Source organism: Barbus barbus (assembly GCF_936440315.1).
Source record: "Barbus barbus genome assembly, chromosome: 24".
Classification (NCBI taxonomy): Eukaryota; Metazoa; Chordata; class Actinopteri; order Cypriniformes; family Cyprinidae; genus Barbus; species Barbus barbus.
Genome location: NC_136752.1, coordinates 5,607,871 through 5,623,100, shown reverse-complemented (window position 1 = coordinate 5,623,100; position 15,230 = coordinate 5,607,871). Strand labels below are relative to the sequence as shown.

The 15,230-nt window shown below is 36.2% G+C and overlaps 1 protein-coding gene across 6 annotated transcripts in view; it reads right to left on the bottom strand.

Annotated features, from left to right (window-relative positions):
* Nucleotides 1-15,230, bottom strand: part of LOC306843389 (centrosomal protein of 128 kDa-like) — a 65,747-nt gene that overhangs the window by 13,023 nt on the left and 37,494 nt on the right. For 3 of the 6 annotated variants that reach the window (XM_079374860.1, XM_079374857.1, XM_079374858.1), the window contains exons 14-21: nucleotides 13,890-14,498; nucleotides 12,826-12,990; nucleotides 11,070-11,246; nucleotides 7,144-7,203; nucleotides 4,125-4,317; nucleotides 1,390-1,439; nucleotides 803-883; nucleotides 679-702 (exon numbers count right to left, since the gene is read on the bottom strand). In XM_079374860.1, the coding sequence (XP_079230986.1) occupies nucleotides 679-702; nucleotides 803-883; nucleotides 1,390-1,439; nucleotides 4,125-4,317; nucleotides 7,144-7,203; nucleotides 11,070-11,246; nucleotides 12,826-12,990; nucleotides 13,890-14,498 (1,359 nt within the window). Of the gene's footprint in view, nucleotides 1-678; nucleotides 703-802; nucleotides 930-1,389; nucleotides 1,440-3,559; nucleotides 3,660-4,124; nucleotides 4,318-7,143; nucleotides 7,204-11,069; nucleotides 11,247-12,825; nucleotides 12,991-13,889; nucleotides 14,499-15,230 lie in introns of all 6 variants that reach the window. The other 3 variants (XR_013781838.1, XR_013781839.1, XM_079374859.1) reach the window with 3 other exon arrangements.

The window sequence follows — 15,230 nt, the reverse complement described above, 5'->3', positions numbered from 1 at the left end:
GTAATGATTTGTAATTCAAACATTTAACAGAAATCGTTACACTTTTGCAAATAGTGTACTGAGGTGTGGAACATTTCAGCAATTTAACTTTGCAGACTAGAATATTCTGGACCAAAATGCAGAAAGGGTATCTAAGAATCAGCCTCACAAAGCTAAATTAGTTGCATTTCAGAAGTAATTTCAAACACCAGAACAATACTATTTTAGTTCTAGTAAGTTTAGGTATTAGGTTTTTGTTCTTTGTAAATTAAATGTTTCATCAGAGCCACTTTCTTAAGACTCAGCATTAATCGTTTTGTGTCTTTTAGTCCATGTCTGTTGGTCTTAAGGTCGAGTTCATTATTATCTTTTAGAAGCTACACAATAAAATTTGGACAGACGGTAAAATATAAATTTGGTTGTACGTTATAATATACCAGTGCTATGGTTCCATCAAAATCCATAAACCTTAAAATACTGGTGGTGCCACAATATTTTCCAGTAGTAGTACTGTAGTTGCAAGACACATGGCAATATATTCTCTTATGCAATACTCAAACTGAACTCAGTGGCGGGGTGCGTCTGTGGCTCAGATTCATCCTTGGTATGTATTACTTGGGTCCAGTGCTTCAGATGCTGTTCACACAGCACAACAAAATCACACACAAAATAGTAAAAAAATCAAATAAAATAGCCTACCATTTCAAGATCTACAATCCGGTCCTAGAAAAAAAAAAAAAAAAAAAGGTGACTTTGACTGGACACAAGAAATTCTGTTCAAGTGAGTTCTAGAGGTTTCTAATCCACCAGTCAAAAGTAGCACCTGGGAAAATTCCAGGGCCAAGTGTAATTCCTGACGCTGTGTCCTATTGTCTGGAAGCATGCTGCTGGTTTCTTCTGAGCCCTATCCAGGGGATTGATGCATAATAGAGGCAGAATAGCAGGTGCCTCTGTGGCACAGCAGATGTTCCAGAACCCAGTGGGTGAGGTTTTAAAGCATGCAGACAAGCAGGGGTAAGATGGTGTGATTACATGGCTACCACATGCAGGACAATTGATGTGCATGCAGGATTACATGAAGGTTGTGGAATAAATCACCAACTACAGAGGAGATTTTGTGTGTGTGCCTGATATTCCCTACATTATGTCATGCCACAAGGATAGCAATACCAGTACTTTTTGACCTTGTGGAGACATTTTTGGTCTCCATTAGGAAATCGGCTTTTAAATCATACAGAATTAAGTTTTTTTTTTTTGAAAATTGAAAATAGGTAGGTTTAGAAGGAGGGTTAGAAAATATAGTTTGAACAGTAAAAAAACATTACATCTATGGAGTGTCCAAACAAATCATGGAGACCAGTGTGTGTGTATGCATCTAGCAGTGTGACATTTATACTCCTCCACACTGACCTGAAGATTTCTCATCTCATCTTCCTTCTTGCGGCCCATTTCAAGAAGACCTGGAAGAAAATATCAACGAGTACTGATATTGAAAACAATCATCAAATGAATCTTTTTATGAACACACACACAAAACCTTTGTGACTTTCTGATTCCCCTATAGAGCTCAAAAGAAAAATACCTGATGAATTCATGCTGCATATTGATATTACATATATTATATACATTTTTCCATAAAAAATTGGAAACTAAATGTATAAAATATAAATTTATACAACTTTATTTGAGAAACAAAAGACATTATAACTTCTTGTTTTAGTATTATTTTTTTCAAAAGTAAATAACTTTTTTAGTATGACGTTTTTTACTAGAAATATGTGAAAAAATCTATATACATAATATATAACATCTTGATGATATATAGCCATATATTCGTCATTTTTTCAGAAAATGTGACAGTGGGCTTACAATTATAATTCAAAACATTCCTTAAAAAACAAGTCTGATCAAAGACATTTTCTTAACATAAATATAAGTCAATTAGATTTTAAGAATACAACAGAAGACTTCATAGTCTTCATTGTATAAATTAAATATACATTAATGCTTGTTAAAGCTACAAAAGTCATTCAGTCAAGAGCAGTGAGTGATTTTGTTTTTCTTTTGTTGTTCGATTAACATTAATTATACAGACAGCAGAAGGTTAATTATGCTGCTGTCACTTTAAGACCTAAAGCACTGATTTGTATACGGACAAACATCCAATTTCTTTCTCAACTGTTTATGTTAATTTAAAACCAACTGCGTTTATGAGGTGACTCACCAAGATAGGTAATTTGACATAATTAGGGCAGTCGTGGCCTAATGGATAGAGAGTTGAGACTCGCCGGACCTGAGACTCGAACCCACAACCTTCGGGTTTCAAGTCTTAGGTCCGGCAGGGATTGTAGGTGGGGGAGTGAATAACCAACACTCTCTCCACCCTCAATACCACGACTGAGGTGAGACCCTTGAGCAAGGCACTGAACCCCGAACTGCTCCCCGGGCCGCCGCAGCAATGGCTGCCCACTGCTCTGGGTGTATGTTCACTACTGTGTGTACACTTGGATGGGTTAAATGCAGAGCACAAATTCCGAGTATGGGTCACCACCATACTTGGCCACACACCACTTCCCTTTCCTATAAGAATGTATGTTTGTTTCTCTGTTTAAGTGCAAGAAGACACAAAAGAGAACTCAATCCAGCATCTGTGCTGCTCACTGACACTGCACTGCTCTGAGACGCAGCTCTCTTTTTGCCGCTTCGGGTGTGTGCACAGAAAACACTAAGCAAACTGTTGGGATGATAGATGATGAATCCAATACCAGAACAAACAGTTCAAATTTAAAGACTTCTGCCTTTATTACCACACTTGAAAACAGTATTGGTTTGTAGTATTTAAGCAGTTTCATTTTCTTTTTCTTTTCAGAAACAAATCAAACAAAGGGAGAGATCTGGCTATTGTTGTCAAAGACAAAGCTATTGGAGCTGAAGCAAATATTAGCATAATATCAGTGACTGCAATCTTTCCTGATCCTGTTTCTATTACCAGTGTGGAGCATGATCAATATAAGCAAGAATTCCGTCAGATATACAGTAGAAGATTTTGATGATGTTTCAACTGGTGCTCAAGAGGGAGCAATTCAGAGTTCTCAGCTGCTCTGGGGATAAAGGCCAGAGTGCAATTATTTTTCTGCATTCTGTTCAGTCCCACGCACAGCCAAGTCCGATGCAGATTTCAAAGTATATTTAACTGTGGATGACAGCTGACACATGCGCAGTACCACCTAGTGGACTCGTTCTGTCACAAGGCTCACCTCGCACCTGCGCTGCTGTATGCGGACTGGCTGCGCAGACATAAAAATTGGGCTGCACACAAAGTGTGTGCTGATGCCCATGGACACATCTGATGCCAAAATTATATCACGTGGACAGTGTGTGGACTATAGCAGAGCGTGGACGGCTGAGGTATACTTTGGGCTTAAAGCCACCAGAAAAAGGTCTACTAACAATGTCCAGCAGTAAATATACAAGCATCACAGGAAAAAATTTTTTTTCCTGAACCATTTTAAAAAAATGTCATTTTTGTGTCATGTTTTACAAAAAATATTCTTTGATGCAACTTGTGTGTAACACTCACTTTATAGAAGTTACCATGATAATCCTCAATTCTGCTACATGGTTTGATGATTTGACATTGTTACTTCAATAAAACTACGGTGATATTGTATTAGTCACCACTGTCATGAAAAAAGGGAAATAAATAAAAAAATTAAAGGAGAAATCAAATAGTTTATATTAATATTTTCATTAGCATTATTTTTCATTTTTAAAATAATTTCCAGTAGTAACAGCAACAGTATTTTGACTGTAATTTAAACGACCTTTAAGCTACAATTACAACGGTGCATTTTTATAAAGGTGAAAAGTGCTTTGTGAAGCAGTTTGATAAATCATTAAAAATAACAACTGGTGTCTTGGACATTTTTACAAGGTCATGTTTTGTACCTGTGATTTGCAAATTAACTATTAAACTACAATAGAAGTCAGCTATAATAGAAGTCAACCAGTAAATATACAAATTTTATACAGTGTATGCAGTAGAAAAATTGGATAGGACTCGCATTACTACCTGTGCTGAAGTGTCAGGCCCATAAAATCTAATCTTGTAATCACCTTTCACCTTTTTTGAGGTGAGTTAGTACCTCTCTTCTCTGATTGGATGTCTTTGAGGTGCCGATCCTGCAGGGTAATGCGGTCCAGAAGGCTCTGCAGTTCTGAGTCCTTGCTTTGCTTCAGTGCTTTCATCTGCTCCTTGTGCTGCTGCAGTGTCCTCCTCAATCTCCTCTCTCTGGACTCCCGCTCACGCACCTCCTCACACAGCCACTGGAGCTTTGTCTGAACACACAAAGACATAGGGACAATCAGTATGCACATCTGTATCATAATAATTCATACAACTGTATTAGGCACTTTTCCACCATAGGACCAAACAATTCCCACGATTCAGCCCAGCCAGTATGGATATGGTTTAATTTTCCAGTGCAGGGTTGATAACAGAGATTATAATAAAAATACATCAGCTGTTGCCGTGGTAACGCAAGTGTTTACATATGGCATGAGCTGTAAAAAGCGACTGCATTATGGAGGATGATCAGATATTTTACTTCGCTGAAATAGTGCGCTTGGTGAGCAACAGACAGAAACTAGACAAAAAAACAAGTGACCAATCCTGAATGGTGATGTCACTTCACATATTTTATCAGCATAGTAGAATTCCAGGCTGAGAGCAGTTTGAACTGAACCAAGCTTAGGTGGAAATATAATTGTAACCGTTCTATACCGTTATTAGAACCATTCTGCCCCATGGAGGAAAAGTGGCTCACGTCAAGTTAAACCTTCTGAAATGGGAGTGTCTCTCTGGAACTTCCTTTTAATATACATCACATCATGACTTGTGATATAATAACTGCTAGTCATAAAAACAACTAACAAATGCCAATTAAAGAGTTTATGCTTATCAGTATCACCGGCTTGATTATTTCAGCCGTGAAATATGAATGCACAACAAGGTTATTATTAGGGGTGTAACGGTACACGTATTTGCACTGAAAATTTTCGGTACAGGTCTTTCAGCTTGGTACGTGCCAAACAAATACTGCATTGTTTTAACAACTGCATGAGTGGAACTTCATTGGAAATTACCAGTTTTATATATTGTTATTTTGTTAAGAAACAAAGTCTCACTTTTTAAATTATGTCCACTTTTTCCAGAAATTCAAACAATAAATGCTATTTTTATGGTCTTTGATGCGGCGTGACAGATCACTGCATAAACACCTCAGTTCAAATGGCAGCACAGAGCGCACAATCTCTTCACTGCTAGTTTTACTGCGAAATAAACATGAATGCACATCTCATGACTCATCAATCAGTGTTTCAACCACAGAAAGATGTCAATAAAACAGTGTCTACAGCTCATTTGTTTGCTAGCAAAATGAAGTGCAGAGAAGAGCATTTTGCTAAATATTACTTTTCCTGTTAGTGAAATCTTAATTTTTTATTGTATGTTTAAATAAATCTGTTATGAAACAAGTTATGACAGCCACTGTGCAAATATTATTATATATCAACAACAAATAGAAATGTTAGAATTTAGTTAATTTAAATCTTTTTAAATTCATTTAAAAACTTTTTAAAGCATTATGTGCAATTTATATGTTTGCATACAATTTTATTTTATTTTTTATTATGTTTAAAAATAACAAGTAATTGAATTTCAGTTTGGGCTTTTTTGTTAATTGTAACCTTACAGTAATGTAAAAGGGCTTCCTATAGTTTAGAGCAGAAGCTGAGGTAGATTTTATCCCAAGAAAAATTGTAATTATAATTGAATTTATTAAATGAATGAGCAATTTCTTCAGAACACCACTGTTGTTTCATGTTCAGTTTTTTTCCTCGTGCTGCACCGAAACCATACCGAACTGTGATGTGAAAAATGAGGTACGTACCAAAGTCATGTTTGTGTACCGTAACAAAAACTACTATAAAGATGAAAATTGGGAAATAATAATTTTGTTAAAGTAAAATAATAATAATAAACAGGGATTCAAGGAAAACAGGAAAGAGAACTTTACTTTAGCTTCCATATTTTTTAATCAATGGTCTCATGTAATTAGTCTGACTTCTGACTATCAGTGTATGCTACCCAGTTTGACAGCAACAAGGTGTCTGATTTTCCTTGTACAAAGTGTCATAATGGGCATATGGAACAATTCACTGTGCTGTTAAAAGGGATAAAACTATACGAATGCTGAAACTAAATAAAAGCTAAATATTAGTTACTAATTCTACAAAGATAAAAATCTAATTTTATAATTATATTCCCAGAAATAACAATCCTGATGCGCACAAACATTAATTAAATCATAATTTTAAATACATATTTATATTTAATATTTAATTAAAAAGTATATAAGAATCTAAAAAAACAAATCAATAAATTATTGTATTGTCACAACCTTATTCTGAAAAGGCACAAACCGCCCACTAACATGACTTTAAAGACCCCATGAAATCAAGTTTTGTGACTTGTAATCCATGTGTATTAGCTTTGATGTCACCTATTTGCTAGTAAGTAGTGTACTTCGAAAGTGTGCTGAATTAATTTTTAGCAGCAGTACACAACTGTACAATTTACAGGTTTTTTCCTATATTAAAATGGACCAAAAAATCATCTTGTACTCAGTCTTCAAATTTCTGTGTTAAAATGGCCCGAAAATTCACCTTGTACTCAGTCTTCAAATTTTGCTCCAACAAAATGCTATCTAGAATGAGATTTAATAGCAAAAGCAAGTGATGTACACTACAGGCAACTGGCTAGTTAAAAGGGCCTTGAATATCCCTTCCTGATTCAATAAAAATAAAATATATATAAATAATGTGTCATATACAAATTAAAACTCTGCTTCTCGAACCATTTCATGGGTTCTTTAAAATATACTCATGAAAAACATTAGACACACCACTACAAACACACAACCAGATACACATGCATTTAAATGTGTTAACATACACATTTTGGAAATAAAACCTGATAAAACATGACATTAAGTCCCTGAGAGCTGGAGCATGTTTCCATCAGTCTGAGACGGTAAAGAACAACAGCTGTGTTAAGATGCATGACATCAGCTAGAAAATTGATTATTGAAATCAACAATATACCTTAACCTCAGCAAGCCAGCAATGGGAATCCTTCTGCAGTCCTGGAGTTAGGGTAATGGCCTACAACACCGAAAACACACAAGAAGTAAAGCTGTTTTGCTACACAAATTATGCATGAAAGAGAAAAAAAATGGAAAAAAAAAACAAACAAACAAAATACTACTGTATAATGAGGCACAATGTAAAACTGCACATCTCTGCAGAGGTTAAGAAGGAAAAAAATATTCTGAATCATTCAGGTTGAACTTCGTCTGATCAGACTACTGGAGAACTGTAAACCTCAGAGATCTTGGGCTCTGTGGGAAAACCCCTCCGCACAGATGAATCACTTTGCAAAGCAAAAATAAGCAGATTTACTAATTTGTCATTTAGAGCTATGTTGTACACCTCCAGAGTAAACGATCACGGGAGGTGGGCCTGTCACCTTTAAAAAAGCGAGCATGTGGAGGAGGATTGTGTTATGCTGACAGCTCACCTGTCACAGACAACAATGTTTAAACACCGCCATGCCGGTTTAGACTGCTGACACAAATGCATGATGGGGAAGGAGGCCATTTTGTCACTTTTTTTCTTAAATCAAAGGGGGCTGCCAGCAGCAGATAAAAAGGTGTGAAGGATGCAGAATATACATATAACAGGGATGTTGACAGCTTGAGCTGAGAGAAAAGAAAGTGTACTTAAAAAGCCCTGAGAAACAAGTACAGACAACCTGCGAAAAGCAGGGAGTGACTTCACAGTTTAGAGATGAGACTTCTGTTCATCTGGGAGGAACACTTGGCACTATAAGAATTCATCTTTACTACAACATTTTTCTATGCATCAAGGTAGTATTAGGTCCGAGTCCACCTTGAGTCTTTTTTAACCAACTGAGTGTGAGGGGGAGACGTTTATTTATGTCTTTTTACCTTATGTTACTTAATTTGTATCTTGTTACACTACATGGATTCATCTGTACTCCAAAAAAATTCTGTGGTCTAAAACTGTTTAATAGGGCTGGGTATCGTTCAAAAATTTTCGATACCGATACCGATACCTTGAGTTCGATACCGGTTCCTGAACGATACTTTTTTCGATACCAGTTTTATGAAATCAGTTTTAACAAGATTACATTATCTCAAAAAACTATTTTTTAATGTTGATATTTATACAGACTCAAAGCCTCATCTCCTGAGCCACTGCACAAAGGAACAAAATATATCCAACACAATAAATAAATAATTTTAATAAAGTTCAAATTGTTTTCAGTTTACACATCTGTTAGGCTACGTTTACATTAGTGCGTGTTCATTTTAAAACACATCATCACTTCTAGGTTGTTAAAGACTTCAAGAAATGTAAAATCTGCATCCACTTTCATAAGTGGGTGTTTTATTTTTTTCACCACGTTTTATTGTTATTAAATTATGGTGTAGTATATCTAATTATTTGAATGCATAAAAACAACTTAGTTTATTTAAATTTATTCTTAAAATAGCCTAATGAAAGGTTTTATTTTTCCTCAGAAATTCTGTGTTCTGTATCTGGTTTTCAAATGAAGACATAAAACATTAATTTAATTTCTTTAAATTATTGAAAATCAAAGTTTATTTATTTTGGCAAACAAAAGGGGTTTACTATTAAAATAAAAAAATGGAATAACTGTTGTGTGATATTAAAAAAAAATAATAATAATAAAGTTTGAATCATTTTAATAGTAGCCTAGTAGTAGCAGTATGTACTGTCTGCTGAACAATATTAATACATTTCTGCCGCAGTGTCTTCCAAGTTAAACCAAACTTTTATTTTGACGGGTTTCCGGGAATACCTTTACAGTTCTGTGTGTATATGATATGACGCTAGTTTTACTCGAATCAAACGGTAAAATGCTCATTAATTGACTCTCACAGCAGTTCTGGAGATGTTGTTCATGCGTTTATGTCCTCATTTAGTTAGGCGGCAGACGCTGAAATCACCGCGAGCGTCACGCGAGCTTCTGTCTGTGTGTAGTAAACAAACTGCGCAATATAGAGAGCAGACTGCTCCGTGCGCTTTCGAAACGCTCTCGTGGATGTCAAACACTGATCAATCAGCGCCGCACCGCTTCTAGTCAAACACACCTAGTGCTGCAGGTTTATTGGCTCACTGACGGTGATGAGATTAACCCCTTAGGTATCGAAATTTGGTACCGAACGACAAGACGTTTTTCGATACTCGGTAGTATCGAGGCAATTCGGTCGGTGCCTAAAAAGTATCGAACTCGATACCCAACCCTACTGTTTAATGCCCAGAAGCAACACCAATCACTCAGAAATTAAGTCATTAAGTTAATAGATAGAAACTGTAGCAATAGATGCTATTCACACTAAGTGAAAATAGCATATTTTCTTAGCGATATATGCTATTTACACTGTGCAAATAGCAATGGATTTTATTTACACTAAGTGCAAATAGCTATAGATTCTATTTACACTATATTAAAAAAGCAGGATTTTCTGCTATTTATACTACTTCTTGCAAATAGTGCCAATTATCCGCACCTCAGTATTGAAGTACATAAAAAAAACAGTATTCAATAATAACATATTGAGAGTAAATTATAATTGAAGTTTAAATTATTAAATGGATGCCACCTTATTGTAACAATATAGCCCTCCCCACCGCTACCCCAACACTACCCGATAATTTATTTTCAACCTTTTGATTATTTCCTTCATTTTTTTTTTTTTTTTTAAATAAATGCTTTTCCAATGTGATATGAGATTTGAAAAGGGAGAAAAAAAAAAGAGTTTGGCAAATGGCGGTGTCGAACTTTGGTTAATCCTGTCAAAAAACACATGCTTTACCATCTAAGCCACTGGAACTGACATTTGATGAGTGTCTTTTGTAGTGTTTACTAGCCCAATCACACGTTGGTGGGCGGAGTTAGTATAAATAGCCTCTGCCAACAAGGTGGGCTATTTGCGCTTAGTGTAAATAGACACTTCGTAACTTTATTAACTTAAAGGCAATTCAATTTAATTAAAGTTATTAACTGTCATTAAACATGCCATGAGAGCATGGAAGTCATCAATGGAACACAACAGTAGCTATTTTCAAAGTTGCAAATTTACTTAGAAATAGCGCATAAACATTGTCATAGCGCATAAAACATTTGTGAATAAAGCACCGCTTTCATTCAGTGAGATGAAGAGAATATTTGTAACTTCATAATAAACTGGTGCTAAATATCACTAAGAAAAAAGGTAATTTGTTGTAGTAGGAGAAACCACTGTGGGTCTAATTTTTGTATATAATGAATTACATTACATAAATTACATAATAAATTACAAAAACGGTCATGTTATTTTGATTTCAGAGGCAGATGCCTGCTGTTTGGGAACAATGTTGTGTAAGACAGTCCTGGGAGGTAATTATACCAAACCACTTTGACAACAGACTTTGCTCAAGTAATTTCAGATGCTGTGCCATGAGGTCGGTCCGCTTAGTCCAGTTATGCTGTCCCATCACGCAAAGTCACATGACTTTTTTGATGCGCAACAAGGAATTTATTCAGTAAATATGTTTCTATCATAAATAAATGCGCATGTTTTCTTATCGGATAAAATATTTATCTGCCTCAATTCAGCAAAATGTATTTGAATATATATTTTAAAAATGTATGCACATCTTGGTGTCTTCATCCAGTGTTTTTTAAAGTGATATCCTAAAATATGCATAAAAATATGTGGATGTAAACCACCACTGACATAGCTGACATTACAAGTCACATGCAACATTTGTTGCTTGTCCAGATTTCATTCACACTATGCATACTTTAGAAGTCAAGTAGTAAGTTCTTCAGAAAAAGCAGCACAAACTTTGACAGTATAGAAATTTGGATGCAGCTTTAACTATATTGCAGCATATGTTTTTTGTAGTGTAGTGTAGTGTAGTGTGTGGGGGGGTACTTCAAGCTTGGCGGCTGAGTCTTTTGACAAGAACTGGCAGGCTGAGTCAATCTGAGTCCCTACGGCATGGAGGATGGACTCCTGCTCTGTCTGGAGGCCCGTTACCCTCTCGTGCAGCTCCGCCATGGAGTGCTCTGCACTCTGCCTCCTCTCCTCCTCCCTCTCTGCTAGCTTACCCTACATAGGAGACAATAAGACAACATCTGACACTGAGATATGTGTGCAGGCACAACATTTCCCAGCTAATAAGAAAAACACACTAAGGCTGGCCGCACACTAGAGGACTTTAAGCCTGATTTTAAGGTCGACTCGCACCCCCGAATGATCGGGGGATGTGGCCCGATTCACGGTTTGTCACAAAAAAATTTTTGTCCAAAAATCCTCTATTCTATCCATGTCATTACGATTATTTATCTGCTCCTGATCGAGACGGAGCGTCGCCGAACTCAGACTCTTGTTCGGACTGCCTCTGACATGATACCCACGATAGCCAATGAGAGCAAGCAAGCGTCATTCACCGGATGTTGCGTGCTTCTATAGCTGAAACCTGGCAGCCACAAACATGCCGTGAAAGCAGAGATCATCATCCATATTTGTTTGTATACTTTATTTTTCACTGTGAAACAGAACGCGTGCCAGGATAGCCAGATGACAACATCGATTGTCCTCTATTTGTTTTTCTTCTCTAGTCACATTTGATCTCGCGAGTCTCTGTGACATCACGTGTCACTGTGAAGTCGTTCCTACAGTCTTCAAGTGTGCGGTCTCGTCGAACCATCTATTGTGCGCGTTCAGAGGATTATAAGGCTAAAAATCGGTTGAACTGTCTTCATGTCTGTGGAGATCCCATGGTTAAGATTTGAAAATCGTCTAGTGTGCAGCCAGCTTAACATGTATCCAGATTGATCTACCCTCTTTTATTGTTGTAGGCTAATGGTTATATATAGCGGATAAAAAAAAATTATAAAAAATTGCTACATATGGTATTTGATTGTGTATTGTATGTTTCAGTAATAAGTTTTTTGAGGCTTGAATAAAGCATATGCTTTCTATGAAATACAATAGTATAGATCACCCTTTCTATTTCATTTTGCATTGATTTCTTTTTTTTTCCCACTGATGACACATTGTTCAGCATGTGATTAATACATTAATGTGGTTAGATTCACATCTTTGGACTGAATGCATTTGTCCAGAAGCCAGTTTTCTGTCTCCTGGATAGGTTTAAAAAACATTTATAAAACAGCAATGAAGTATTTCAGGAATACAGCTCCACATTTGCTTTGAAGATGTAGCCTACACACTGTCAAAAAAAGATGTACAAAAATGTCACTGGGGCAGAGTAACTTTTTATAAAGTACTGATATGCACAATTTAGGTCCTAGTATTTAAAGTAATTTAAGTAAAGAATGTGGTTTTCAGATCCTAGCACTTCTGTCTAGTTTAGTTTCAGTTCCTTGTTCGGACATTCATGCTCCATGTCTTGTCTTCCGTTAAGTGTTCATTCCTTCACCATGAGCTTTTGCCTCATGTTTCTGTCGAGCACCTGGCTTTTTTTATTGGCCAGGCATTCTTGTGTTGTCATGTTCAGTGTAGCACATGGCTTGTGTTTTTAATTTGCTGCCTACTTTCATGTTGTCTTGTTGGAGTTCTCATTGGAAGTTCTTGTGTTGTCATGTCTTGTGGGAACACAGCTTTTTTGTTGTGTTTGTTTCTATGTGCCGCATGTTCTCCTGTCTATTGTCTTAACCTTTACCTTCACATCCAGCTCTTTTTTGAGGGCGTGGTATTTGCGGAGGAGCTTAGCATGATTTTCCTCGCTAGTGCTCAGCTGCTCCGTCAGTTTATCACATTCCGTCTTCATTTTGTCCAGCTTCAGCTGCAGAGCTCTCCTCAGTTCACTATCGGCCACTGCCTCCGACTACACAAGCAAAGAAACAATATTATCATATTGTTTTCTTAATTTCTTCTTAGAAATAATGGTAGATTTCTAAGATCCCTTTGGGCATACAGTAAGCTTGCTCTCTGGTAAAACCATACTAATATTACCCAATAGAGGCCATGAACAACACAATAGGTTTAAATATTCAAGCCTACAGTAAGCTTCAGCCAAAATGCAACCCCTTGCATAAAGCAGTGTATCTAAAAATTGCTCTGTCTAAGCTATGGACAGCACCTGCCTGTTGGGTCAGTTGTTAACCTAGAATGGAGAATATCCTTGTGGCAATTTATGTGGAAATAAGAGCAATTCAAAAAATAGTTCACCAAAGAAAATTTACACTCATCCTCATGCTGTTCCAAGCTCGAGTTTTTTTTTTTTTCATTGGAACATATATTCAGTGCTTCAAATAATAAAAAATAAAAAAACAAGTAGTCCATACCAAGCTGCATATAGCCTAAGTTTCTTGGTATGACTATTTTGACTTTTTTGCAATCAATAACTATATTGATTGTGCAAGCTTGCTGTTTTCAATCAGCTTTTGAATATATGAAAGATTTATGCTGTCTCTGTACCTCATTTGAAAAGTACGTTTTTTGGGGATTATTTTATTTTATTAATTACGTTTTAATAGTAGTAGTAGTAGTATAAAGATAGATTTAGCTGTCCGTTGGGCAACCAAATTTGGAATCCTAATTTAATTGATGTATTTGTTTGTTTGTTTGTGTTAGTCCTGGACAAGCAGACAACATTTAATGTCAAGCCCTGCACAGAATAAAATAACACCTTTACAGATTTGAAAGGACATAAGGGTGAGTAAATAATGAATAAATAATTTTAATTTGGGGTAAACAGAGAGGTTCTGAAATTAATATTCAAACCTTAAGGTCTCTGACAAGAGCCTCCAGTTCTTCTCGCTCTCGTTGATATAATCTCAGCATGTCTTGTACATCTCTGTCCTGTTGGGCTTTTCTTTCTTGCTGGGTCATTCGGAGATGGCTTAGCTCCTTCTGATGCACCTGCCTCTCCAGTTCCAGCTGTCTTCCAAAAGAAGAGCTCTCGTCCTGAGCCACAGCGAGCTGTTTTTCTAGATCCTTCTTGGAGCTCTCTATCTCAGCCAGTCTGGCAGCTAGGTCAGCTCTTGCAATGCTCAGGTTCTTAACTGAGCCCTGCAGATCCAACAGAGATCTCTGCTCCTCTTCTTTCCTATGCTCCTGAAATTCCACACGCTTCTGTAGCCTGACGTTCTCCTCTCTCATACGGACCTGTAAAGAGATCTGCTTCTGTGCCTCCTCTTCCAGGCCTCTCAAGGTTTCCCGAGTCTCTTGGAGCTCTAGTTTTAACGTGACAAGCTGTGAACGAGTTTCAGTAAGAGCCACATTACAGCGGCGTACATCCTCTTCACGCTGAGCAAGACGTCCAAGAACATCAGCCAGCTGTTGGCGTGCACCCTCTAGCTGCTGGCTAAGAATGCCTTCTCTCTCTTTGCTCTGAAGGACAGAACAGATTAAATACACATGAAAAAGCAAGATATAATGCCAGATAAAATCTTTAACAAATGCAGATATACAGATCTGTTTGTACACTTTTATCTGTTCATGACAACTGTTTTAAACAACATTTTCAAATTTTTAATAAGTTGTGTTTGGAAAAGTAATGCATCCCTGTAATGCATGTAATGTCAGTGTCCAATGCAGTTTGTACTACAGATGTGAACCTCAAATTACTTGGGTTATTGCGTAGTGTTCTAGTATTTTTACAAATGATATGTCAATCACACAGCGGATGGAAATAAATAGCTAAGAAACCCACTGACAGTGATCCAGTTTTTCAGTCTGGTTCTCATGAGAGCACCTGTAAATTTGGTTTGGTGCTCACACTGCACATAGCATGACCCATTAAATAGTATATAAAAAATTAAATAAAGTATAATTTTATGTTTTAACAAAATAAAATAATACAATAATAAAGTAAGATAATAGAATAGATAAAAGTGAGTATTAAATAAAACTAAAATTATTTTATAGCACACTTAAGTAACATTTATAACTATACTACTATTAAATATAATAATATATTATTATTATATAATATTAAATTTTATAAAATGTTTACAATATTTTAATTTAATTTTATTTTGTTTTTATTTTGCAATTTGTTTAATTAATTTTCATTATTTTCTAACCTAAAATCATCAAGATTTTATTTTGGCAGGTTGCCAG